This window comes from Erythrolamprus reginae, chromosome 2 (assembly GCF_031021105.1).
Source record: "Erythrolamprus reginae isolate rEryReg1 chromosome 2, rEryReg1.hap1, whole genome shotgun sequence".
Lineage (NCBI taxonomy): Eukaryota > Metazoa > Chordata > Lepidosauria > Squamata > Dipsadidae > Erythrolamprus > Erythrolamprus reginae.
This window is the reverse complement of record NC_091951.1, coordinates 212,775,982-212,801,852: the sequence shown is the minus strand read 5'-3', so window position 1 is coordinate 212,801,852 and position 25,871 is coordinate 212,775,982. Positions and strand designations below refer to the sequence as shown.

Sequence of the window (25,871 nt, the reverse complement as noted above, 5' to 3'; positions counted from 1 at the left end):
GCTACATGCCAGACCACTGCAGTGGTTTCTCATTCCTTTTCAACAGAACAGGACCAGCCACTCTTCCAGATTGGTGTCAATTTCACCAGAGGTACGCCGATCGCTCCCATGGTGGAAGTCGTCAGCGCTACATCAGGGGTCACCGTTCCTACTACAACAGGAGGTGACGATAACTACGGACGCGAGTCTCTCAGGTTGGGGAGCTCATTCCGAGGTAGGGATGGCCCAAGGATTATGGAGTCCAGAGGACCTCGCATGTCCCAACATCAATTACTTGGAACTCAGAGCGGTCCACCTGGCTCTACGACACTTTACGGACCTGGTGAGGGGCCAAAATGTACTGATCCTTACAGACAATGTGGCGACCAGGGCACACATCAACCATCAGGGCGGCACGAAATCAGGCCGCCTGATGAGAGAATCTCAATCCCTGTTCAGGTGGGCAGAGCAACATCTCGCATCTCTACGAGCAGAGCACATATCCGGCATCTCCAACATACAGGCGGATTGGCTCAGTCGGACCACTATCGACCCGACAGAGTGGAGCCTGAGCTCAGATCTTTTTCGGGACATTGTGCGCAGATTTGGGGCCCCGGAAGTGGACCTATTCGCCACCTGCCACAACACTCACTTACCGAGGTTCTTCTCAAGGTTCCCATCACCAGGAGCGGAACAGATCAATGCTCTAGCCTGCCCGTGGCCAAGGGGTCTGCTGTATGCATTCCCCCCCATCTGCCTAATACCGAGGGTAATACACAAACTATTACAAGAGCAAGCAGAAATTCTCCTGGTGGCTCCTCACTGGCCCAGACGCCCTTGGTTTGCGGACCTCGTGGACCTTTCAATTTCTCCCCCTTGGCGCATTCCACATCACAAGGTGGTACTGATGCAGGGGTCAATTTGCCACCCAGACCCCCAGTGGTGGAGTCTTGCCGTGTGGCACTTGAGGGGGAGAGGTTAAGGAAGGAACGGATCCCGGATAAGGTGATATCCACCATACAGGCAGCACGCCGTCCTTCCACAACACGGATTTACCAAGCTACCTGGAAGGCTTACTGCTCCTTCTGCAGAGCTCGTGATCAGGATCCTCAGTCACCATCAGTGATCCAGATTCTGGAGTTTTTACAAGCCGGCCTGGATAAAGGATTGGCTCCAAATACACTTCGCAGACAAACGGCAGCTATTGCCACAATACTTAAGATGGACTTTGCTACTCCAATCTCCCAGCACCCATGGATTTGGGATTTCATTAGAGGAGCAGCGAACATCAGACCTCCTACTATACACCGTTTCCCCACATGGGATCTGCCACTAGTGTTACAGGCCCTCACGGAGCCTCCCTTTGAACCCTTGAGGGAGATACCGCTGCGTCTGTTATCACTAAAGACGGCCTTCCTCACGGCAATCACATCAGCAAGGAGGGTCTCCGAGCTCTCAGCATTATCAGTACGACCGGACTTATGCATCTTCCACACCAACAGAGTGGTCCTCCGACCAGATCCTGCCTTCCTACCTAAGGTGAACACGGTTTTTCACAGATCTCAGGACATTGTGCTACCAGACTTTTGTGCCCAGGGGTCTCATCCACTGGAACTAAGATGGCACAAGTTGGATGTTCGACGGGCCATCAAACTTTATATTAGACGGACTAATACCTTTAGAAAAACGGAAGCCCTATTTGTCTCCTACTTTCCAGCATCTATGGGGAGTAAAGTCTCGCCCAAGACAATTAGTTGCTGGATTCGTTCCTGCATTATCACGGCATACAAATCACGGTCTACACCGATACCAAGAGGCATCACAGCACACTCAACAAGGAGTGCGGCCACTTCAGCGGCATGGACGACACAGGCCCCGATTGACGATATTTGCCGTGCGGCAACTTGGGCCACACCTAATACATTCATTAAACATTACAGATTGGACACTTTCGCTTCTGCTGAAGCAGCCTTTGGATGCAGAGTACTGCAGAGAGTTTGCACCGATACTGCGCCCCTGGTCCAGCCTTTCCCCCCCTAATATGTTAAGCTTGGGTATATCCCATGTTGGACTCTCCGAAGCAGTGCAAGTGGAGAAGAACCGTTGCACTTACCTGAACGGTCTTCTCGCTGCACTGCAAGGAGAGTCCAAACCCACCCGGCTGTTTGGGCCCAGGGTCTCAGGGTTGTCATAGTTTGAGTTATTTCAAGTTAGTTGATTAATAAAGTTCTTTGGTTTACTATCACTATGACTTCGTTTTATTGTAAGACTGACCCGGGAAGGGCAGCATGGGGGTTGGACCAGTAAATTATGCTAATTTTTAACTCAGTCCCTTCCAGCTAGGCTGAAGATTAACCCATGTTGGACTCTCCTTGCAGTGCAGCGAGAAGACCGTTCAGGTAAGTGCAACGGTTCATCTACAGCAGTGTTTATCCCCCAGGTAGTATCAAGTGAAATTTGGGCTCTTCATTTTGCTGCATTACCACATGAATCAAAGAAATAGATCACACAAAGCAGAAACATTACACTAATGATGACAAACATTTTTGGCACCGAGGGCCCAAACTGGAATGTATGTGCATGTGCCGAAGCACCGGGTCATTTTTATTCTGTTTTCCAAGCTGTTTTCAGGCAGTTTTTCAAGCTGTTCTTAGGCCATTTTTGGGGGCATTTTAGGGTTGAAAATAGACTAAAATGGTAAAAGAACCAGACCATTTTCTAGGCTGTTTTGTGGCCTTTATTCAGGCCATTCTAGATTGTTTTCTGGGTTGTTTCCAGGCCATTTTTTGAGCCATTTTGGGTTGAAAAATGCTAAACTCCAAGCTACTTCTGGGCTTTTTTTCAGGCCAGTTTCCAAACTGTTTCCAGGCAAATTTTGAGCCTTTTCCAGGCTGTTTTCTGGACTGTTTTTGGATGAAAATAGCCTGAAGAGTGGCCCGAAAAGCCCAAAAATGGCCTGAAAACAGCCCCAAAGCTTGAAAACAGCTCAAAAAGAAATTGTCCTGGAAACAGACTGGCTTTTGGCTGTTTTCCAGTGCTCCGACACCTGCGAAAACCAGCTGGCCAGTATGCATATGCACACCGGAAACCAGAGCAGATAGCAGGAGTGCCTACAGAGAGGGCTCTGTGTGCCACTTCTAGCATGCATGCAGGTTTGCAGTCATGGGTTTATGGAGATTCTCAATTATCTCGGTCATGGTTGTCCTATGGGTGAATTTCAAAAGACAACTGGACTTTTTGGGGAGTGGGGTGAGGAGTTTTTAAAAAAAATGTTTTGCTTCTCATCTGTTTCCTCTAAGGTGTGCGGCCGCACACACAAGTACAACCCCCCACTCAGACTTTTCCAAGGCTGTGCAATGGAGCCGGGTGTTGGAGTTGGGGCGGGGAGCGACAAGGAAAGTGCAGAGGCCAACGAAGGTTTTTCTCATTCTGAATGGCATGCATGCGTGCACACTCCCCATCCCCCTGCCAGCCTGTCGGGGGGGGGGGGCGGGGAGGCCGCAACCAGGAGGCTCAACACCAGCCCATCCACGGCGGGCGGGGGCAGGGGCGGCTGTGGCTCCCTTTCCTTCACCCATTGCTTGTGTCTACCGCGGGTTCCTCAGCCGGGAGCTGCTACTTCCCTCTGGGCAGTCCAGCCAGGCGGCTGTAGAAAGTGCAGAGATTATTGACGCTGCCTCTGCCTCCACTCGGAGCCATCATGGTCGCCGTGCCTTTTCCTCTCGCTTAGCTCAACCACGGTGGCTCCCTGAGTGGAGGCAGAGGCTGTGGAGAGAGAGAAAGAGAGAACAAGAGAGAGAGAGAAAGCAAGAGAGAGCAACAGACAGAGAGCAAGAGAGGGAGAGAGAAAGAGAGAGAGAGGGAGAGAGAAAGTGAAAAAAAGAGAGAGCAAGAGGGGGGAAAGAGAGAGAGAGAGAAAGAAAGCAGGAGAGAGAAAAGGAAAGGAAGGAAGAGAGGGAGAGAATTTTTTTGCTAAATTTTTTTGGCTAAACTTTTTTTAGTGCCCACCCCCCCAATGGTGTCCCTCTTTCCCAATCTTAAAATCTAGTCACTTTACTCAAGCCAGGAATTTGAGAAAAATACCACCTACCCCTCTTCCATCCCTACTGGCTCAGACAGAGATGGAGGCAGAGAGACAGAGGGGAAGAGGGGGGGAGTGAGAGGAGGAGGGAATGTGTGAGAGAGAAAGAGAAAAATGAGGAAATGATGGAGGGAAAGAACGAGGAAGAGGAAAAGGAAACAAATGAGATAGACGGGGAGAGAAGGAAAAAAAGGGAGAGGGATGAGCGAAGTGGAGAGGAGGGAGGGAAGGAAGGAAGGAGAAATGTCATTAATCTCCCCAACAATTCTAAATTCAATTCCATTTATGCATTAATCCAAATCACTATCACCTACTACATATCTTATTATAATCAATACTTCTAACTTTATTAAAACAGATCAGCAATTCCTAAATTCATATATCTAAATGGAAAATAATTAAAGTTAAAAAAGAGCAAATAAAACAATACTCTAAGCTTAATCAACTCTTCTCAACCTCCAATTTCTTTAATCTGAGCAGAACTTTGAACTGAAAGCTTTGTATCCCCTTTTAATCCCCTTTTTCCATTTTATTCTTTCTATGTATCCTTCTAAGAAGGAATGACTCTGTTAGAAAAATAAAGGGGTTATTGGATCAAACTTTGGACACTTGACAACGTAGTTATGATGGTGGCAATGTCCCAGGGTTATGTGCACATATTTTGGGATCTTCTGACAAGCAACTGCAGGGATTCACTTAACGACTGTGGCAAGAAAGGTGGTAAAATGAGGCAGAACTCACTTAATAACCATCTTACTCAGGTGATAAAAACATTGGCCTCCATTGGGGTCAGAATCAGAAGTCGAGGATTATCTGTCTGACCAGTGCACTCTTTTAGAAGCAGATCAGCAGATCAGGATTCCATTTTGAAGCTCCACAGAAAACATCTAGGAGGGAAGGCAGGTTGTCCTCGACTTACAATGGTTCATTTACTGACCGTTCAAAGTCGCAATGGCCCTGAAAAAAGTGACTTATGCGCCCTTTCACACTTAGGACCTTCGCAGCAGCCCGATGACCGCAGGATCAAAACCTGGCTGCCATTTCATATTTATGACCGTTGCTGTGTGTCCTGATGTCACATGACTCGCTTTTGTTTCTAACCGATTCACGCCCAGGCATGAAAATGTACCACTCAGCCATTATACTTTTCCACCCACACCGAAAAAAAATTAGAGGGAACATTGCTTCTCATCTAAGATACCTCTACGGAACTGAAGAATCTTCCTGGATGAGAAGCAAAAGATTTTCAAGGGGAAAAATCCCCAAGAAAGTCTAGTTCCCTTTTAGAAAAGCACTTTTTAGCTTAGGCTAGGGATGGTGAACCTTTTTTGGTTCGCATGCCAAAAGCGGTGTGTGCGGGCGTGCTAGCATGCATGCACGGGCCCACATTCCTTCCCTTCCACCCCATGCATGTACACCTCCCCACACATGCACACAGGTCTTTCTGATGCCTGGTAAGTGAAAAAAATGCAAACCAGAAGTTCGGGAAAGGCACTTCCAGTTTGCCCACTGTGCTGTTTTTTGCACTCCGGGGCTTCGGGAAGCTTCCCTGAACCCTAGACTGTCAATAAATAATCAGACCTCAAATTTTATTTATTTATTTATTTATTCATTCATTCATTCATTCATTCATTCATTCATTCATTCATTGTATTTATATGCCGCTCACTCCAACAGGACTGTGAGCGGCTAACAATCGGAATAAATACAACACAATAAAAACAGTTAAAACCTAATAATAAAAATCAATAATAAAAATAATATAAAAAACATACATACATACAATGAGCCAAATTCCAGGCCTTCCGGAAAAGCCAGGTCTTAATGGCTTTCTGGAAGACTGATAGGGTGGAGATAATGTGGATCTCTGGAGGCAGTTGGTTCCAAAGGGTTGGAGCCAACACAGAGAAGGCTCTTCCCTGAGGTCCCACCAGCTGACATTGTTTGGTTGATGGGACCTGGAGAAGGCCAACTCTCTGGGCTCTTACTGGCCACAGCGAGGTATGAGGGAGGAGGCGGTCCCTTAAGTAGTCTGGCCCTGACCATTTTGGGCTTTAAAGGTAATAACCAACACCTTGAATTGCGTTCGGAGACTGACTGACAACCAATGCAGTGCGTGTAAAGTTGGAGTAATATGGGCGTACCTTGGTACACCCGTTATTGCACGCACTGCTGCATTCTGTACCAGCTGAACTCTCCAAACACTCTTCAAGGGTAGCCCCATTTAGAGCGCATTACAATAGTTAAGATGGGAGGTGATGAGGGCATGAGTGACTGTATGGAGCGCTTTCTGGTCAAGGTAGGGCCGCAACTGGTAGACAAGCCAGACTTGTGCAAAAGCCCTCCTAGCCACAGCTGAGAGATGTTGTTCCAGCCTCAACTGTGGATCTAGGAGGACACCCAAGTTGCGAACCTTATCCGAGGGGAAAATTTCTTCCCCTCCCGGTACCAAAAACGGGCGGATGGTATCGCCTTTATGAGAAAAGACCCACAGCCACTCAGTCTTGTCAGGATTGAGTTTCAACCTTTTTAAAAAATATATATTTTATTAGTTTTGCACATAAGGTTACATAAAACAAACATAAAACAGTGCACAGTGCATGTGCCCATCATCCGACTGACAATAACCATCACCACCAATTGCGGGGGGTTCAAATATTTACTAGATTATGGTTTTTTCCCCCACTTAGCTCTAATTTACATTTGTTTACTATTCAAAGAGTGATTGGAATTTATTTTTTACATTTTCGTCACAAATTCTACTCAACATATAATCTTTCACCTTATTCCATCGTACCATCAGCTTCTCCAATTAATTTTCATCAAACTTGTTTAATCTTATTTCCATAATTTCAAAATGAATGTGATCAACCATGTACCAATACCAGTTCTGTAATGTCCATTTTATAGACTCTTTCCAACCCAATACCACTACCGCTTGAGCGCTTTCCAATGCTGCAGTTTTTATTTCTTTAAAATCTCTTAGTTCTCTTTAATTAATATCGCTATTTCTTTTGTAATTATCCAATTAATGTTTAGCATTTTATTTATTTCATTCTGCACTTCCTTCCAAAATTTCTGAACTTCAACACACTCCCAGAACATATGCATGAAAATTCCTTTCCTTTGGCAACCATGCCAACAATTACCTTTCCCTTTCCCCTGGAAGTGTGCAAGTTGTGCCGGTGTATAATACCATTTATGTAAAAAAAATTCTTCTCATCTCTTTAACTCTTGTATTCTTAATCTTATATATATTTTCTACTATTTCTTTCATTTCACTTTCGTCTATTTGTAAATCATTTTGCCAGCATCTTGCCAAGCCTTTTATTACTCCCTCTTCCGCTTGCAATAACATTCTGTATATATTACTAGCTTGTGCTTTGGTATCGTTATTCTCCAATGCACTTGCAAGGAGAGTCCAGGATGGGTAATTCTTCAGTCTGATTGGTCGGGACTGAGTTTAATTTAAATAATAGGCAGGTACCGCCCCCCCTTAGCCCTCCAGTCTAAAAACTCAGTCGCAGTATAGGGACTCTGAGTTTGTTTCTCTTCAATAAATTTATATTTATTGTTTATTGTTAATTACATGTATTAATTTAATTTAATTTAATATTTTTTCCTCTTCTTTTCTTATCTTGCAGGTGCAGTTGGGGGAAAAAAATTTCCTCAGGCAGCCCTGGATTCAAACCTCCAGTGGGTTTATCCAGGGGTCTGCAGCTCCTCCTTTCCCAACCCCACGAGCTGGGTTGGCAGACTTGTTCCCGGAGTGAGCACCCAGGGAGACTACCTCCGAGGTAGACCCTGGAAGAGAGGAAGGGGTTGACGCCTCGGGAGGGTCCGTCCCGCCCGTGGCGAATAAACCCGAGGACCAGGAGAGGAAGGTCCTCAGTGAAGAGGGGAGCGCGTCTCGCCCCCCCCCCCCTTACCATCGGCGGAGGAAGTCAAAGGGGAAGCGCTGAAAGGCTCGAGATGCCTTTATAATACGGCAGGGACTGGCAGCGAGGAAAAGCCTCGGCGGTCGCCGTTTTCCTACAGCGCTGGAGGAAGGGCGGGGAAGCCAGGGGAGGCTTCCCGCCCGTTTCCATGGCAACAGCCGGCGGCCATTTCTAAGAAGCCCGAAATCGAGCGGGCAGGCCAGTTGCTGTTTGAAGGCATCATTGGTTGCCAGGGCAACGGCCCGGCGGCCATGTTTTTTGAGCCCGACGCACAGCAGCGTCTCCCTCAGCAAGGCTGTTTTCGCGCCAAGTGTCCCCTCTGCCGAGAGACGCGCAGGCGCACAACACCAACCAGCAGTTACTGCCTTAGACGCCATTACTGCTAGCGGTTAGGAGCAACGATCCGGTTGTGGACTCTACCTTTAACAACCTTCGATTGCTGTTCAGTTACTTGCGTGTGCAGAAGCAGACGATCCTTGCTGACTCAACCTTTTCGTGAGTTATGGCTGACCAATCTATTCAGGCTGGGGAGGAAGCCAGTGCTACCAGGCCCCCTACCCCCAAGGAAAGGCCCCAGAAACAAAAATCTTCGCAAGGGGCTGCGCTCAGGGAGGCTGAGAAGAGGATTAAAGCGCTGGAGAAACAGTTAGAATCCTCTCAGAGGTCTGGAGGCACGCTTGCGCCTGCTCAGCCCCCCATTTCCATCCCTCAGCCAGCCTCCCCCTTATTTGCACCAGGGGTAGTAGGCTCGGCCTCAGTGAGGGACTGGTCACCGGAAAGATACTTCCAACCCTCAACTTCTTCCAGACCGGATGTCTTTACATTTGGAAGACAAGCAGCGTGGCCCAGCACATCTACTGCTCCACAGCCAATACCCCCTCAGGGTGGCCAGACTACAGCAGCCACATTCACCCCTACGGCTGCTGGATTGCGCACGGCGCAGGATGCCTGGCAAACCATGCCTCAAGCCCTGCAAGACCTGATTGTCAGCGCCTACACACAGGGGCAGGCTAGCGTGGCTCAGCAGCAGCAGGTACCGGCCGGCCCTGCTCCGTCGAGATTCAGAGACCCCTGGACGGCTCCAGCCTCTCAATCCATCCTGGAGTCGGGGGAGGAGGATGATTTTTCCAGAGAAGGCTTCAGCGAGGATGAGGATGAGTTATCCGGCGATGAACAGCCACCTGAGCAACCCGCCTTACCAGGCCTGTTCAAGGCCTCACTCTTCCGGGTTCTCCTGAACAAAGCCAGGATCACCATTGACCAGGCTGGTGAGGGAGGTCAAGGGGCTGCTTCTGCTCTGGATCAGCCTACGAGTGGTCTCTTTGTATTTCCAAAACAGGAGACTGTTAATGTTCCATCCTCCCATCTTTTTCTAGAGACTGTACAACGTCCATGGGAAAACCCAGCGACGGGTCAGGGCCCGTCTAACCTGGACAGACGTTTCTACACCTTTGACCAGCACATGGAGGACCTCCTGGAGCTGCCGATAGTGGACAAGCCGGTGACCAGCCTAGTCTCAAATGCCCTAGTCCCTTCAGAATCCCAGGAGGGACTAAAAGCGGAAGACAAAAGAGCGGACAATGTTGTTCGCAGGGCTCACCAGATGTCAGCTTGGGCCGTAAGAGCCGCCTCGGCGGCATCATTCTTTAATAGAGCTACGCTCCTCTGGATAAAAGACATTCAGTCCAGAGTCGATCCGCAGGATGCGAGACTACGCCAAGACTTAAACAAACTGTTGGCGGCCACCGAATTTTCGGCGGACGCAACAGTCAATGCCGCCAAGTTCTCATCAAGGGCAATGGCCGTGTCGGTCGCCTCCCGCTGACTCATCTGGCTAAGGAATTGGCAGGCCGACGTGAAGTCAAAATGGGCCCTAGCTTCTTCACCGTTTAAGGGCAAGAAGCTCTTCGGAGACATCTTGGACGATGTGCTAGTGGAGGATAGGGATAAGAAGAAGATTATGCCCAACTCCAGCAAAAAGCAGGGACGGCGTTTTACACCCTACCAACGGCGGCAGTCCTTTCGGAATGATTCCACCTCGACCAACAACCAGGGGTCGAGGCCCTACTTTCAGGGATCCTTTGGTCAGGGTTCCTTTCGCACGGACAGGAACCCACAATTTGATCGCTCCAGGTCCTACCAGGGCCGCCGCCCCTTTAGAGGTTCAGGCAGAGGGTTCAGGAAGACCAAGTGACTTTCTTCTGGACATCCCTTTAGGCGGCAGACTAACCCATTTCTCCGACGTCTGGACCAACACCTCATCAGATCCATGGGCGACTTCAACAGTTTCACAAGGCCTACAGATCGAATTTCTTTGCCCTCCACCTTGTCGCTACCTGCCTTGTCGTGCCCCCTTGGAAATGTCCAAGAAGAGGCTCCTATATCAGGAGGTATCTCACCTACTGGAGATAGGTGCCATCGAGGAGGTCCCTATACCTCAGCGGGGTTTGGGATTCTACTCAGCGATCTTCTTGGTACCAAAATCGTCAGGAGGGGCACGCCTCATTCTGAACCTGCGGAGACTGAACCTCTATGTAAAGTACAGGAGGTTCAGAATGCATTCTCTGCGTTCCATCCTGGCAGCCATCAGGCAGGGGGACTACATGACGTCCATAGACCTACAAGAGGCCTACCTTCACGTCCCCATCCTTCCGTCTCACCGACAATATCTGCGCTTCAGCCTGGATGGAGCCCATTTTCAATACAGGGCCATGCCCTTCGGGCTTTCATCGGCCCCAAGATCCTTCACGAAGCTGCTGGACGTTCTCACGGCAGGCCTCAGGCAGCGGTCGGTGCGCCTAATGGCCTATCTGGACGACATCGTGATTCTGTCCAGATCAAGAGACCTTGCGCTTCAGGACCTGCATCTCACGATCCAGACACTTCAGGACCACGGCTTTTCGATCAACTTCGAAAAAAGCCACTTGACTCCCACAACATGGCTGGCCCACCTGGGTACCAGTATAGACTCCAGGAAGGGCCTTGTTTTCCTGTCCCAGGAGAGGCAGTCCACAATCAGAGAGCTCGTCCGGGGCTTGGCGACACAGCAGTTCCCCAGACTCTCGTCTCTGTCCAAGCTTCTAGGTACACTGGTGTCCTGTATCGACATCATTCCATGGGCCAGGTACCACCTACGTCCTCTCCAGTGGTTCCTCCTACCATACCAAAGGAGAAAGACCAGCCATTCCCACCTTCAGGTGCACCTCGACCCAGCAGTTCGACGGTCCTTACGGTGGTGGATTTCCCCAGCTCTAACAAAGGGGTCACTCTTCCTAGACAAGCATTTTCTGACAATGACGACAGACGCCAGCCTGACGGGATGGGGAGCCCATCTTTCCTCGAATTTAGCCCAGGGCCTTTGGGACCCATCCGACCTGAGAGAAGTCAACATCAACTTCTTGGAGTTAAAGGCAGTTTCCCTGGCTCTCCTCAGCTTCGCGGACCTGGTAACGGGCCAACATGTCCTGGTTCGGACCGACAATGTCTCCACCCGGTCTCACATCAACAGACAAGGGGGGACTCGGTCTCGACGACTGATGAGGGAGTCAGAGTCCCTGTTCAGATGGGCAGAGGCAAATCTGGCTTCCCTGTCAGCGGAGCACATCTCAGGCGTAGAGAATGTGTGCGCGGACTGGCTGAGCCGGGAGACATTGGATCCAGGGGAGTGGCAGCTGGATCCAGCAATTTTTCAGGTCATCACTCGAAAGTTTGGGAGGCCAATCCTGGACCTGTTTGCTACCCGAAGCAACTCCCAGCTCCCACGTTTCTTCTCCCGCTTCCCGACCCCGGGGGCGGAGGGGGTGGACGCTCTTCGGATACTGTGGCCGCCAGGACTTCTATATGCATTTCCCCCGATCTCCATCATTCCCAGGGTCATGCGAAAGATTCTGGAGCACCGAGCGGAGGTACTGTTGCTGGCTCCATACTGGCCGCGTCGCCTTTGGTTTGCGGACTTGATGCAACTGTCAGTGTCACCCCCCTGGAGGATTCCAGATCAACTGATTTCCCTCTCCCAGGGCTCGATTTCCCATCCAGAGCCACAGTGGTGGCAGCTGACCGTATGGAGATTGAGCGGCAACATCTAAGACAACATCTCTTACCAGAGGCAGTTATTGATACAATCCAGGCGGCTCGCAGGCCTTCGACAAGAAGAATATACCAGGCTACCTGGGTTTCCTTCTCCAGGTTCTGTGAGGAGCGGGAGGTAGATCCACAAAAGGCCTCCCCTCCCCTGGTCCTAAGTTTTCTTCAGGCGGGCCTTGAAAAAGGTCTCGCTCCAAACACCTTACGCCGTCATGTGGCCGCTTTATCCACCATCATAGGAGGGGGCAACTCCCGCCCTCTGACCAGACACCCCTGGATCAGGGACTTCTTGAAAGGGGCAGCTAACATCAGACCACCACCGATCCATCGGTTCCCTTCTTGGGATTTATCCTTGGTGCTACACGCCTTAACGGGACCTCCATTCGAACCCTTTCGCCACATACCTCTCAGAATGTTAACCCTCAAGACGGCCCTTTTGGTCGCAATCACATCCGCCAGGAGGGTTTCTGAGATTGCAGCGTTCTCAATCAGGGAGGATCTCTGTACTTTTCACACGGACAGGGTGGTCTTAAGACTTGACCCAGCCTTTCTACCAAAGATCAACTCTGCTTTCCACAGGGCACAGGAGGTAGTCCTCCCAGACTTCTGTACCCACGGGACTCACCCTTCGGAGCTTAGGTGGCATAAGCTCGATGTGAGACGAGCTCTGAAAATTTACATTCGCAGGACTCAGGGATTCAGAGTTTCGGAGGCTTTATTCGTGTCCTTTGCAACCAGAACGTTGGGCACTAAAGTCTCCCCTAGGACAATCAGCCGCTGGCTATGTGATTGCATTAGAGAGGCTTACCGGACTAAAGGATCCCCTGTGCCTCAGGGACTCACGGGACATTCCACTCGTAGTACGGCCACTTCAGCAGCCTGGAGCACCCAGGCTTCACTAGAGGACATTTGCAGGGCGGCCACTTGGGCGGCGCCGTCCTCATTTATCAGACACTATCGAATTGACTCTTTCGCTTCCGCGGAAGCAGCGTTTGGGAGGAGGGTACTACAGCGGGTGTGTTCCTTCTCAGAGCCCCCGGTCCGACCTTCTCCCTCCCTTGGTTAATATCTTGGGTATATCCCATCCTGGACTCTCCTTGCAAGTGCATTGGAGAAGGACCGTTGAAACTTACCTGAACGGTCTTCTCGATGCACTGCAAGGAGAGTCCAGACCCACCCAAAATTGGGACCAGGGACTCTTTCTGACAAAGGTGTGCCTTTGGGAGTTGTTTTTTTCTAGTTACCTTGAATGTTGAATAAATTTGTGTTAGCTATACTGCTCCTTCGTTTCCTTTAGACTGGAGGGCTAAGGGGGGCGGTTTAAATTAAACTCAGTCCCGACCAATCAGACTGAAGAATTACCCATCCTGGACTCTCCTTGCAGTGCATCGAGAAGACCGTTCAGGTAAGTTTCAACGGTCCATCTTTTCTTTTAATATTTTCTCTAAGCTATTTTCTTCTCTCAAGAAAGCTTCTTTATTCTCACTTTTATTTAAATATTTACATATTGCATTGATCTGCAGCCATTTCTGTTGATCCAACCACCATTCCAGCCGAGTTCTGCTAACTCTTCCGTCCTTCTCATATAATTGTTCAATTCTCATTATCCCTTTACTATATAATTCTTTTATGATTCTGCTAAAGTTCACATCATTACCTGTATTCAATACATGTAACGTTGATAATTTTGAGTTTCTAGTTCCCAATTTCCCCTGCCATTTAAACCATATTTCTAAACCTGCTTTCAGTTAAATTCTTAATTTCAATTTTACTCCATTTTTTAAATAATAACTCCTTATTATTTATATTATTGATTTCCTTTTCCAGTTTTACCCACTTCTTTCCCCCCCCATAACTGTAAATCCATTAATCTTTCTATTTGAAATGCTTCTCTATATAACTCTAAGCTCGGGCTTCCCCACCCTCCCTCTTTCTCGTGGGCAAACAGCCATCTTTTCCTTATTCTAGGTCTTTTGTTTCCTTCAATCCAAAAGTTTAGTTTACTGTCCCATTCCATCAATTTTGCCCCGGAAAGGTACCTGGTAAAACCTGAAATAAATACATCACTTTTGGGATAATAATCATTTTAAGGGCTCTAATTCTCAATCTTTTTTTCTTCCAGTTTTTTAACTGCTTTTGAAGTCTCTTCCATATTGAGTTATAATTAACCATCGCAATTTTATTAGGATTTTTTAACAACCAAACTTCTAAATATTTCATTTTTTTACATCCTAATTTCAATCCTGACACTTTTCATATCTCAATTTGCTCTTTAGGGCTTGTATTTAAACAAATTATCTCTGATTTCTCTATATTAATTGTAAGACCTGACTGATCTTTAAATTCCTGGAGTAAAATCTTTATTCTTTTCATCATTTCAATTGGGGTTTCAGTCAATACTATAGCATCATCTGCAAAAAGATTTAGCTTTAGTTCAAGTTTTCCTATTTGGTAACCTCTCCACTCCTTATCGTTTCTAATTTTATTTGCTAAGACCTCAATTGCCAATGCAAATAGCATTGGGGATAGTGGGCAACCCTGCTTAGTTCCATTCTGAATTTTAACCTTCTCTGTTCTATTACCATTTACCCTAATATAAGCTATATTATCCTTATAAATTGCTCTTATAATTTGACAAAAGTTGTCTCCCATATTTAAATCTTTACACAATTGAAACAAGTAATCATGGTTAACTTTATCAAAAGCTTTATAGACATCTAACTTTAAAATACCTAGTTTTCTTTTGGTAGTGGTGGCATGGTGTATCACATTAACAACATTTCTAATTGGTTCGTAAATCTTTCTTCCTTTAACAAATCCATATTGATTTTTTCCAATTATCTTTGGTAAAATATTCTCTATATCCTGTTTGCCAATATTTTCATAAATATTTTATAATCCTGATTAAGTAAGCTGATAGAACGATTGAGTTTTGACCTGTTGATCCCTATCCAGACCCTAACTGGCACATGACTTCCACCGCTTCACTGAATTGACATGGGGTGGAGAGTATCTCAGTATATTTGGTAACTTATCCAGCGGTTTCATGTACATATTAACTAGCAGAGGAGAGAGGACCGCCCCTCCCACTAACACCGACTGCGATTGGTTAGAGATGTAGGAGAAGAACCACTGTAAAACAGCGCCTCCCACTCCCAACCCCTCTAGCCATCGCAGAAGGATACCATAGTCGATGGTATCGAAAGCCACTGAGAGGTCAAGTAGCACCGGGATAGAAAGTAACCTCTATCCCGGGCATCCATCAGTGCGACCAAAACGATTTCCGTGCTGTAACCCAGTGTAAAGCCATATTGAAATGGGTCTAGATAATCCGCTTCTTCCAAGGTCCACAGGAGTTGGAGCACCACCACTTTCTCAACAACCTTCCCAACAAAGGGAAGGTTGGGCACAGGACGATAATTGTTCAATGAGGCTGGATCCAGGGAAGGCTTCTTGAGGAGGAGCCTCACAACTGCTTCCTTTAAAGGTTGTGGGAGGGACCCCTCACTCAATGAAGCATTGACTAACACCTAGATCCAGCCTCGTGTCACCTCTCTACTGGCCGAAACCAACCAGGAGGGACACGGGTCCAATAAACACGTGGAGGCACTCTTTGCTCCTATGGCCTTTTCCACAGGATCAGGGGTCACAGGATCAAGAGCCGGAGTGGTGCAGCAGGTAGAGGGCTGTACTGCAGGCCACTGAAGCTGATTGTAGATCTGTAGGTCAGCGGTTCTAATTTCATCACCGGCTCAAGGTTGACTCAGCCTTCCATCCTTCTGAGGTGGGTAAAATGAGGACCTGGATTGTGGGGGTTATATACTGGCTCTGTTAAAAAGTGCTATTGCTAACATGTTGTAAGCCACCCTGAGTCTAAGGAAAAGGGCGGCATAAATATCAAATAAATAAATATACTCATCTCATACCGCAGGACTAAGATTAACCCTAGTCACCTCGCTTGACATTGCCCAATTGGAGTCCAGGTCCACCTGAATCTGAGCGATTTTGTCCGTCAGAAATTGAACAAATTCCTCGGCTCTACCCTGCAAGGGATCCTCTGCTCTCTCCACATTAAGAAGAGAGTGGGTCGCCCTAAACAGAGCGTCCGGGCGAGAATCTGTGGACACAATAAGAACGGAAAAATACACATGTTTGGCTGTCCTTATCGCCACTAAATAAGCCTTAATATGGGTTCTTAGTAGTGTCCGGTCGGACTCAGATTTATTGCCCCTCCAGTGTCGCTCTAGACATCTCTTCTGGCGTTTCATCTCCCGAAGTTCCTCAGTAAACCAAGGGGCTCTTTGGGATCCACTGCTGCGGAGAGGTCACGCAGGCGCAATCCGATCTAGAGCCCCAGATGCCACCCTATTCCAGGCAGACACAAGGCACTCAGCTGGGCTGCGGACAAGATATCTCCCCAAGCTCCCTCTGGAACTTGAGCGGGTCCATTAGACACCTGGGGCGGAACCACCTAATTGGCTCCGCCTCCCTGCAGTAAAGGATTGGCATTTTGAAGTCATGCCTCACCAGGAAATGATCTGACCATGACAAGGGAAATACCCCTTAAACTCAGATCAAGTTTCCATTGCCCCGAAAGAAAAACTAGGTTGAGTGTGTGTCCCCCATCAATGAGTCGGGCCCTCAATTACTTGGATCAGTCCCATGGTTGTCATGAAAGCCATGACCTCCAGTGCTGCCCCTAAAGGATTCACTGAGTGACAGCAGATTAAAGTCCCCCAAGACCATCAGTATGGGGAACTCTACCGCCAACTCGGTTACCGCTTTGAGCAGCGCAAGCAGGGCTGTTGCAACACAGTTGAGAAGCAGGTACATTAGCAACAAGCCCACCTGAACCCCTAGGTCCAACGTCATGAGGAGAAACTCACAACCTACAATCCTGGGTGCAGGGATCCTGAGGATTAAAGTTCTTCTGGACTGTAATAGCCACTCCTCAACCCCTTCTCTGGTGTTGTGGCTGGTGCAGCACCTGGAACCCGACCAGACACATTTTCGAGAGGGGAATATCCCCCTCATGTCCAAGCCAGGTCTCAGTTATACACGCCAGGTCAGCCTCCTCCTCCAGGAGCATGTCCCGGATTGGAGGGGCTTTGTTGGTTACCAACCTGGTGTTCAGCAGCAGCAGCCTGAGACCAGGACCCTGACATTCCCTGTCACCAGCTGTACTGGTTGAATTCGAGGGAACAAGGGATCGCTGTGCGATAGCCTACCACATGGCTCCTGTCGTACCTTCCTCTCCCTGTTAGAACTGTAATGCTCCGGTTCTTGTGCTCCCCAGAGATCGCCTCTCCAACTCCACCAGTCTCCTTCTCCGGCAGGCCCCATGCATTCACATCACACCAGGGGTTATAGTCGGGTTCCCCACCTTCTATAAGTCCACTCAGCAAGGAAGGACCAACCTTCACCCCCGGTGGTCTCATTCTAGCTAACCAGTCAGTCCTTCCATTCATCATTTCATCTCCCCATTCCCACATATATACATCCAGTCATACAATATAAAATAAATGCAATATTTTAAAATTATTTTAGTCTGAATAATTTGAATAGTATAAAATAAACTTTATTCAACAATCTTAATTCCAGCATTCTTCTCCATATCTTTCATCATCTTTTGTCCCTAGTAACGGCCTGTAACATGGCTGCTAAATGGGCTCCCGACCGGATTGTGCCTTTGCCACCTCTCTGTGGTAGTAGACCCAGGAGATCTCCTTGGTTTATATCGAGGAACTCAGGGGGATGAAACGCCAGAAGAGACATCTAGAGTAGCGTTGGAGGACCAGTAAATCTAAATCTATCTGAACCAAATTAAGACTTATTTGGAAGCTATCAGGGCAGCAAGGTCTTCATATCTTTCTGCAATGATTGTGTCTGCGGAATCCCGCCTGGCAGCCCTGTTTAAAGTGACTCACTCACTCCTTAACATGGGGAGGGTTGCTAGCAAGTCACTCGTGCCCTCATCACCTCGAGGATCGGCTACTGCAATGCTCTCTACATGGGGCTACCTCTGAAGAGCATTCGGAGACTGCAATTGATCCAAAATGCAGCTGCACAAGCTATCATGGTCCTTCCCAGATATGCCCATGTTTCGCCATCATTCCGCGAACTGCATAGGTTGCCAACTAGTCTCTGAATGCAATTCAAAGTGTTGATGTTGACCTTTAAAGCACTAAATGGCTTAGGATCTGATTACCTACGGGACTGTCTTTTGCCTCATGTATCCCATTGACCGGTTAGGGCCCACAGGGTTGGCCTTCTCCAGGTCCCGTCAATGCCGGCTGGCGGGCCATAGGGAAAGAGCCTTCACTTTGGTTGCCCCTGCCCTCTGAAATCAACTCTCCCTGGAGATCTGTACTATTCCCACTCTCCCGACCTTCCAGAAGAACTTAAAAACACATCTATGCTGGCAGGCGTGGGGCTGCTGAACTTGGTTATTTTGTGCCAGCCCTATTGTCCGACTGTTGGAAATATGCCAGAGTTGTATGAAGTGGGCTGTCTCTGATATGTTTTAAAATAAGGGGTTTTTATAGCGATGTTTTATAGTGTTTTTTATTCAATTCGATTTCTTCCATTGTTTCTTCCATTGTTTCTTCCATTGTTTCTTCCATTGCTATGTATTAATATGTTGTAAGCCACCCTGAGTCTCAGGAGAAGGGTGGCCTAGAAATCAATGAAACAAACAAACAAATATTTTTACCAGTTCAGGAAATATACCTCCTTAATTAGTACAGTGGTACCTCGAGATACGAGTTTAATTCGTTCCGGACCTGGGCTCTTAAGTCGAGCAGCTCTTATCTCGAACGACTTTTCCCCATAGGAATTAATGTAAATAATTTTAATTGGTTCCAGCCCTCAAAAAACTCACAAAGTTAGTCTAAATTATGCAGAAAGACATGTTTTTAATGAAGAAATGTACATGTACATATAAATGAATAATGAAGTTTCTTTCACTTAACTTGTAAACTTTCTTAAACTTTTAAATTTACATATGTTCAACTTCTCTGCCACCCAATCCTGTAGGACAGAGGTCCCCAACCCTTTTTGCACCAGGGACCGGCTTTAAGCGATCAAGAGAGGAATGGGTGAATGAATGGACGGAGGGTGGGAAGGAAGGAAGGAAAGAGGGAAGGGACAGGAACAGAGGAAGGAAGCAAGGAAACTTATGAAAGGGGAGAGTAAGAGAGGAATGAGTGAAGGGAGGGAGGGAGGGAAGAAGGTGGGAAGGAGAAAGAAAAGAAGAAATAGAGGAAGGGAAGGTAAAAGAGAGAAAGAAAAAGAGCAAGAAAGAAAGAAAGAAAGAAAGAAAGGGGGAAGGGACAGGAACAGAGGAAGGAAGCAAGGAAACTTATGAAAGGGGAGAGTAAGAGAGGAATGAGTGAAGGGAGGGAGGGAGGGAAGAAGGTGGGAAGGAGAAAGAAAAGAAGAAATAGAGGAAGGGAAGGTAAAAGAGAGAAAGAAAAAGAGCAAGAAAGAAAGCTGCAAGCACCCCCCTGAGCCCCCCAGGCCGGCTGCAACCTTTTAAAACACGCGCGCCGCTTCGCAGCTGTCTCCTGAAGCCAAACGCGGAAGTTAGCGTTTGGCTTCAGGAGACAGCTCCTTGGCGCTTGTATCTCGAATTTGGGCTTGTAAGTAGAACAAAAATATCTCTCCCCTCCCAGCTCTTATCTCGAGTTGCTCTTAAGTAGAGCAGCTCTTATGTCGGGGTTCCACTGTAATTAATTTATGGCTTGACTAAACTGGGTAAAACAGGCTAGGCCTTTAGTACAATGAATAAACTCCCGTATGCACCTTGTCCTATTATAGAGATGTGAATTAATTTGTTGACATGTTTTAATATATATGTATCCTTCCTTTCTGTTCTGTGTAACATACCATTCATTCATTCATTTAATTTGGCTTCTATTAAATGAATGAATGAATTGTATCTATCATGACAGATATTAACAAAGCTGAAAAAGATATACAGTATGAAGTAAACAATCATAAACATGTGAAATGCACTTTAGAAAGCCAAGGAATTACTATTTGGGAATCAATACATACAACCTGTGGAATTATTTCTTTGCTTCATCTTACTGCAGGAGCTTTTGGAACATTGGGAGTTGGGGGTGGATTTGCCTTAGGAGCCAAGCTCTGCAGGCCAGAATCAGAGGTTAGTATGTTGTAGAGGGAAGCTTAAGTGTGAAACCTAATTAATGGAAAAGCAAATAAGAGGCTAGGTCTGTTTTGTCTACCTGCTAAGTCTACCATTTTTTTAAAAATTATTAACAGGTGTGGATCTTATATGGAGATGGCTCTCTTGGATTCAGCATCATGGAATTTGATACTTTTGTGCGACACAAGGTAACTATCAGCTTGCCCAATTTCTAGTAGATCTAGGATAATTTGACACCATTAGCTTGGTGCAGTCAGCTGTGGGAAACCTCCCAACTGCCACGTCCCCTCTGCCAACTTGTTGAATGACAACAGTGGAAATTAGCTGTGGGGACAACTCACTACTGGTGTTGGGCGAACCCAACGAAGTTCGGGTTCAGCGGGTTCAGACGAAATTAGTGGCGGAGTTTAGGTAAATTACCCAAACCCAAACCCTTCTGGCCCCGTCCTCCCGTCTTCCAGAAATAAAGCCACGGGCCAGAAAGGAGTCTCCATGACTTCAAAGCCCCGCCCCCGGAATCCCATCGTGGGATTCCCCGCCTCCTTTTGCTTGCAGCGCCATTCCCAAGGAGGGGAAATTTTGGATTCGGAGGTAGCCCGGCTCTCCTCCCCTGTTGCGCCCATTGCCCAGGGCAACCTTAGCTCACCCCAGTGCTCTTTGGAAAGGGAGGGGCGGCAAGCAGAGGGGAATCACCCCCCCCCCACTCTCCCAGCCTGCATGCCGCCGCCCGGCTATTATCTTCTGAGAAGAGGAGGAGGAGCCGGGCGCCAGTGGCGGCGGAAGAAGGCGAACGCCGGGGAGCTGTCAGCCAGTCAGGAGGGTGGGAGGGAGGCGGGAAATGGGAGGAGGAGGAGGAGGGCTTTTAAAAGGCGGAAGAAATCTGGACCATTGGAGCATAAAGAGGGAGGGGAGGCATGGATTTCCCACAGATGGGGGGGGGGTTTCCAGCTGATGGCTTTCAAAAGGATGTGTGTGAAAGAGAAAGAGAGTGTGTGAGAGAGAGTGTTGTGTAAATATGTGTGTGAAAGTGTGTGTGTGTGTGTGAGAGAGAGAGAGAGAAAATTGTGTGTGAGCAACGACCAATGCTAGGACCGCCCGCCTGCCCAGAAACGCCCCCCTCTCAGCCAAGCAGTCCTGGTGTTGGCTGCTGCAGCAGCAGATGGATCAGTGAAACGGACTGCCTGCTGCAATCCGGAGACCCAGCCGGGCGGAGGGCTTGTGAGGGAGAGGAAAGGGCTTTTCTGAGCCCATCCAAGCACAATAGGCAGGCGACAGGGTGCAGCTGGCCACTTCCACGAAGCCCCCTTAGGGCCGTGAAGGGAGGGGCGAGAGGCAAGGGGGTGATCCTTAGCCGGAGCCACCAGTAACACTTCCAACTCTGTCTCTCTGTGTCTGCCTCTGTGTGTGTGTGTGTGTGTGTGTGTGTATATCTGCGCTCTCACGCCCCTCTCTTCAGGATGCCCCTTAGGAGGATCCGAGCAGCTTCTCCTCCCTGCGGGTGCTGAGTGAGAAACTGGGTTGCTAGGGTTGCTAAGGGAAAGGGCGGTACCCCAGGACCTGCCAGACTTTTCCCCTCAGTCGAGGAGCCCTCCCGGCAAGCTGAAAAGCTCCTTGGCCAACACCTGGCATCCCGCCCATCCCCGCGGCTCCGCCCTGCACCAGCAGCAAAGTGCAGGCAGCGGCGGCGACTTTCCTCAACTGCCTTTCTATGGCGAGATCAGCGGTGGCGGTGCTTCAGAGCCTGGACGAGCCCATGTCCCAGGACCTGCCACTGGCCACAGGGTTACTGGTAGCTCTGGCTAAGGGAGTGTGGGCAACAGCCTGCCAGAGTAGCTTTCTAGTGTTGGCTATGGACGAAGCTGCAGCCAATCCTCCAGTAAGCCCGTGGCCGATGGCAGGTCCTGGGAGCACGGGGCATGGCCAGTCACCCATCCACTTTCTGCCTGCCCAGTGCCAAGGCTTCTGCCAACCTGGAGACTAAGTTCCTAGAAGGCACATGACGCTGCCGGAATGCAGTTGCTGCCACCATTGCCCTCTCGCTTTCCTTCACCCCACAGCAGAAAGTGGAGACCCGGTGGATGGGTCTGCTGGGTAGGCCCCTAAGCTCCCACCCGCCCCTTGCTCCAGCCATTTCAGAGGACCCGCCCACTGCGGTAATTTTCTTTTGGAAAAATTCCTTGGGGCAATCCCAGAGCGGGCAAGGGAGGTGCCCCCACGGACAAAGATGCCTTCCTTCGCAATCACTGCCTGTTCGGAGCACCTCCACCACCACTTCCAGGTCCGGTAATTTTCTTGCAACAAGGAATCCTTCCAAAAGAAAATTACCGGAGGTGGTGTTACAGGCAACCCCTGGCTTTGCTCCCACCCAGGCCCCCAGAGATGGGATGGGGGAGCCTAGCAAAAAAAGCCTTTTCTTCTGAGCTGCAGGCAGAGCGAGGACTTTGTGAGGGGGAAATAGATCGCTTTGGTGCGGTGAGGCTGGGCTCTCCTTTTTTCTTGCTGCTGCTGCTGCCGCTGTCTGCATGCTCCTTGCTTTTTTCCTCTCCCCTTTCCCCCTCGCAAACCCCACCTATCCACCTATCCACCCATCCACCTATCTATATCTGTCTGTCTGTCTATCTATCTATCTATCTATCTATCTATCTGTCTATCTATCTATCTATCTATCTACCCGCGCGTTCACCTTTCCCTCAGCTGCTGTCTCGTCTTCAGGTGTCATTGCAAAGAAGAGGCAGTCAGCCTCTCTCTCTCTCTTTCACACACACACAGACACACCTCTTTTTTCCTTCCTCTCTTTCTCCCCTTTCTCTTTCTGATGGGCAAGAGGGCTGCGGAGGACTCAGAACGGTTTCTCCCGGACAGTGAAGCCGCGTAGGTTCGCCCAGCTGCCCAGGATCAAACCGTTTGAGTTCCCTTCTCAGGCAAGCCTCTAGATAGATGGATAAATGAATGGATGGATGGACGGACTGACAGACTGACGGACAGACAGATAGATAGATAGCCCCCACCCGGGTTTCATGAGGGCCAGCCCACCCACCCACCCATTCACCTGTCTGTCTGTCTGTCTGTCTGTCTGTCTGTCTGTCAAGGCTGCCAGTCAGAATTCAGACAAATAAAACTCAGAGTCCTTTAGATTAAGATTCAAAGTGAATTTATCAAAATCAGAACTTGAAGCATCAAAAGCAAAGTAAAGTCTGAAGAAAATGGCGCGTACCCCACATACTAAAACCCCTTTTTCCACCCCCCTGTTGGGCATCCGCCCAATCTCCATTGTCCAGATGCATCAGGTGGTCCAAGATGCTCCTCCTGGGCTTCTCAGGAATTTGCCCGTCTAACGGTCTCCGCCGGCACCTGGGAAATCAAAACTTATCCAACTTGAAACTTTTCTCCTCCTGCACACTTCCCAACCCCCCTTGATATCTACCCCTCCCCGTCTCTATGACAACCAAGCAAAGCAGCAAGAGCACCAGCAGCAAGAGCAGGTTGACATTCAGCCCCCCTGGAAATGGGACTTTAGTCCTAAAAGACAAAAACAAAACAACACAAATATATACAATACTACACTACGGTTTATCAGGATATCTCAATCGAAAACGGTCAATTTCCCTCTGAGCATTCATATGGTTTTCGTCCACCCATTCTGCATGTGATACTGGGAAATGTTTCCAAGCTACCAGATGCTGAGTTTATCCCCTGGTTTTCTGAAAATCCAACACCTCTTTTACCTCAAAATGTTGCTCACCTTGAATGAGTAACGGGGTGGGGGATCTGGTTGCGGTGGTCATAATTCACTTATTCGTTCCAGTTTCAGCAAACTGATATGGAACACTGGGTGGACTTTCCTCTGTTCTTTTGGCAATTCTAACTTCATTGCAAATGAGTTTAGGTAAAATTAATGGAAGATACATATGATAAATAAGGGGTTTATGATATGTATTGTATGATTTTATGACTTTGCATTATGAATTTAAAATATACTTGGAAATGTAGAAGACTGATGAAAGTTAATAATAGTAAAATGATAAGTGTCTGAAAATTAATTGATCTTGGAAATATTGAATGAAATTATAGAAAGGTAAATATGGAAATATATTAATTGATGCACTGGTATTCAGATAGATTTTCATAGTACTATTAGATTACTGCAACGCTCTCTACATGGGGCTACCTCTGAAAAGTGTTCGGAAACTTCAGATCGTGCAGAACGCAGCCGCGAGAGCCCATGTTTCTTCAGCACTCCGTGGCTTGCATTGGCTGCCGATCAGTTTCCAGTCCCAATTCAAAGTGTTGGTCATGACCTTTAAAGCCCTACATGGCAATGGACCAGATTACCTCCGGAACCGCCTGCTACCGCATGAATCCCAGCGACAGATAAAGTCTCACAGAGTTGGCCTTCTCCGGGTCCCGTCGACTAAATAATGTTGTTTGGCGGGCCCCAGGGGAAGAGCCTTCTCTGGGGTGGCCCCGGCCCTCTGAAACCAACTCCCCCCGGAGATTAGAACTGCCCCCACCCTCCCTGTCTTTCATAAACTACTCAAGACTCATTTATACCGCCAGGCATGGGGGAGTTGAGATAGCTCTTCCATTACTTTAATGTTCTGGTGAAACCGCTTGCCTTGTTCATTGCTTACATCCCCAAGATTTTGAGGGAAGAAATCTAAACGTGAATGCAAAGAGTGCATTTTCAGAAACATGTGACATCCAAGATACTGGTATGCATTTAGCAGTTTCTCAAAACTTTCAACATATTTTGGAGATTTATTTTTTCCTAAACAATATGTATACAAATCTAATAGTTAAAAACAGTAAGCTAAAATCCCATTATATAAAAAAACAGTCAGTCTACTCAATCACATCCACACATAACATTTAATGGTCAGAAAAGAAGGGGGCATGATCTAGCTGCCTCATGCCTGGCAACATAAATGGGTATAAAGGGTTTTGCGAAAGGTGAGGAGGGTGGGGGCAGTACGAATCTCTGGGGGGAGCTGATTCCAGAGGGCCGGGGCCACCACAGAGAAGGCTCTTCCCCTAGGCCCTGCCAGACGACATTGTCTGGTCAACGGGACCTGGAGAAGACCAACTCTGTGGGACCTTATCGGACACTGGGATTTGTGCGGCAGAAGGCAGTCCCAATAATAGGGATGACCCCTTCCAAGGTCTCTCAGAGGATGAGGAATCTCAATCCAAGACCCCCTCATCTGCCACTATTTCCCCATTTCAACTGTTCAAATAGTTATTTGAGTCTGCGGAGAGGGGCGGCATACAAATCTAATAAATAATAATAAATAATAATAATATTATACAAAGCTAGAGTAACCACAGGTCTTTCTGGTCAGGACCAACCTACTCCATCTGCTTCAGCACCCCAGGAAGAGAACCTTCCATTCTTTATGGAGGAGCAGGAAGACACAGAGGTCATCCCCATGCCAAAGCTATTTAAAGATGCACTGCTGAAACAGTGGGACCACCCAACCTTGGGATCTAATCGCACTTCCAAAGATAAGAAACTATACAAAGTCTCACCATCTTATGAAGATCTTCTTTTTCCCAAAGCAGATGAACTGGTAAATATTCTCCACTTGGCAGTGGCCATGCCTAGCAAGGCAGAAAAGGTCCT

At 48.1% G+C, this 25,871-nt stretch overlaps 1 protein-coding gene across 6 annotated transcripts in view; it reads left to right on the top strand.

Moving 5' to 3' along the window:
* Positions 1-25,871, top strand: part of ILVBL (ilvB acetolactate synthase like) — a 299,349-nt gene that overhangs the window by 229,856 nt on the left and 43,622 nt on the right. For 4 of the 6 annotated variants that reach the window (XM_070741653.1, XM_070741651.1, XM_070741652.1 and 1 more), the window contains exons 13-15: positions 20,178-20,248; positions 20,368-20,439; positions 25,591-25,818. In XM_070741653.1, coding sequence (XP_070597754.1) covers positions 20,178-20,248; positions 20,368-20,439; positions 25,591-25,818 — 371 coding nt within the window. The remainder of the gene's footprint in view (positions 1-20,177; positions 20,249-20,367; positions 20,440-25,590; positions 25,819-25,871) is intronic. The other 2 variants (XM_070741655.1, XM_070741656.1) reach the window with 1 other exon arrangement.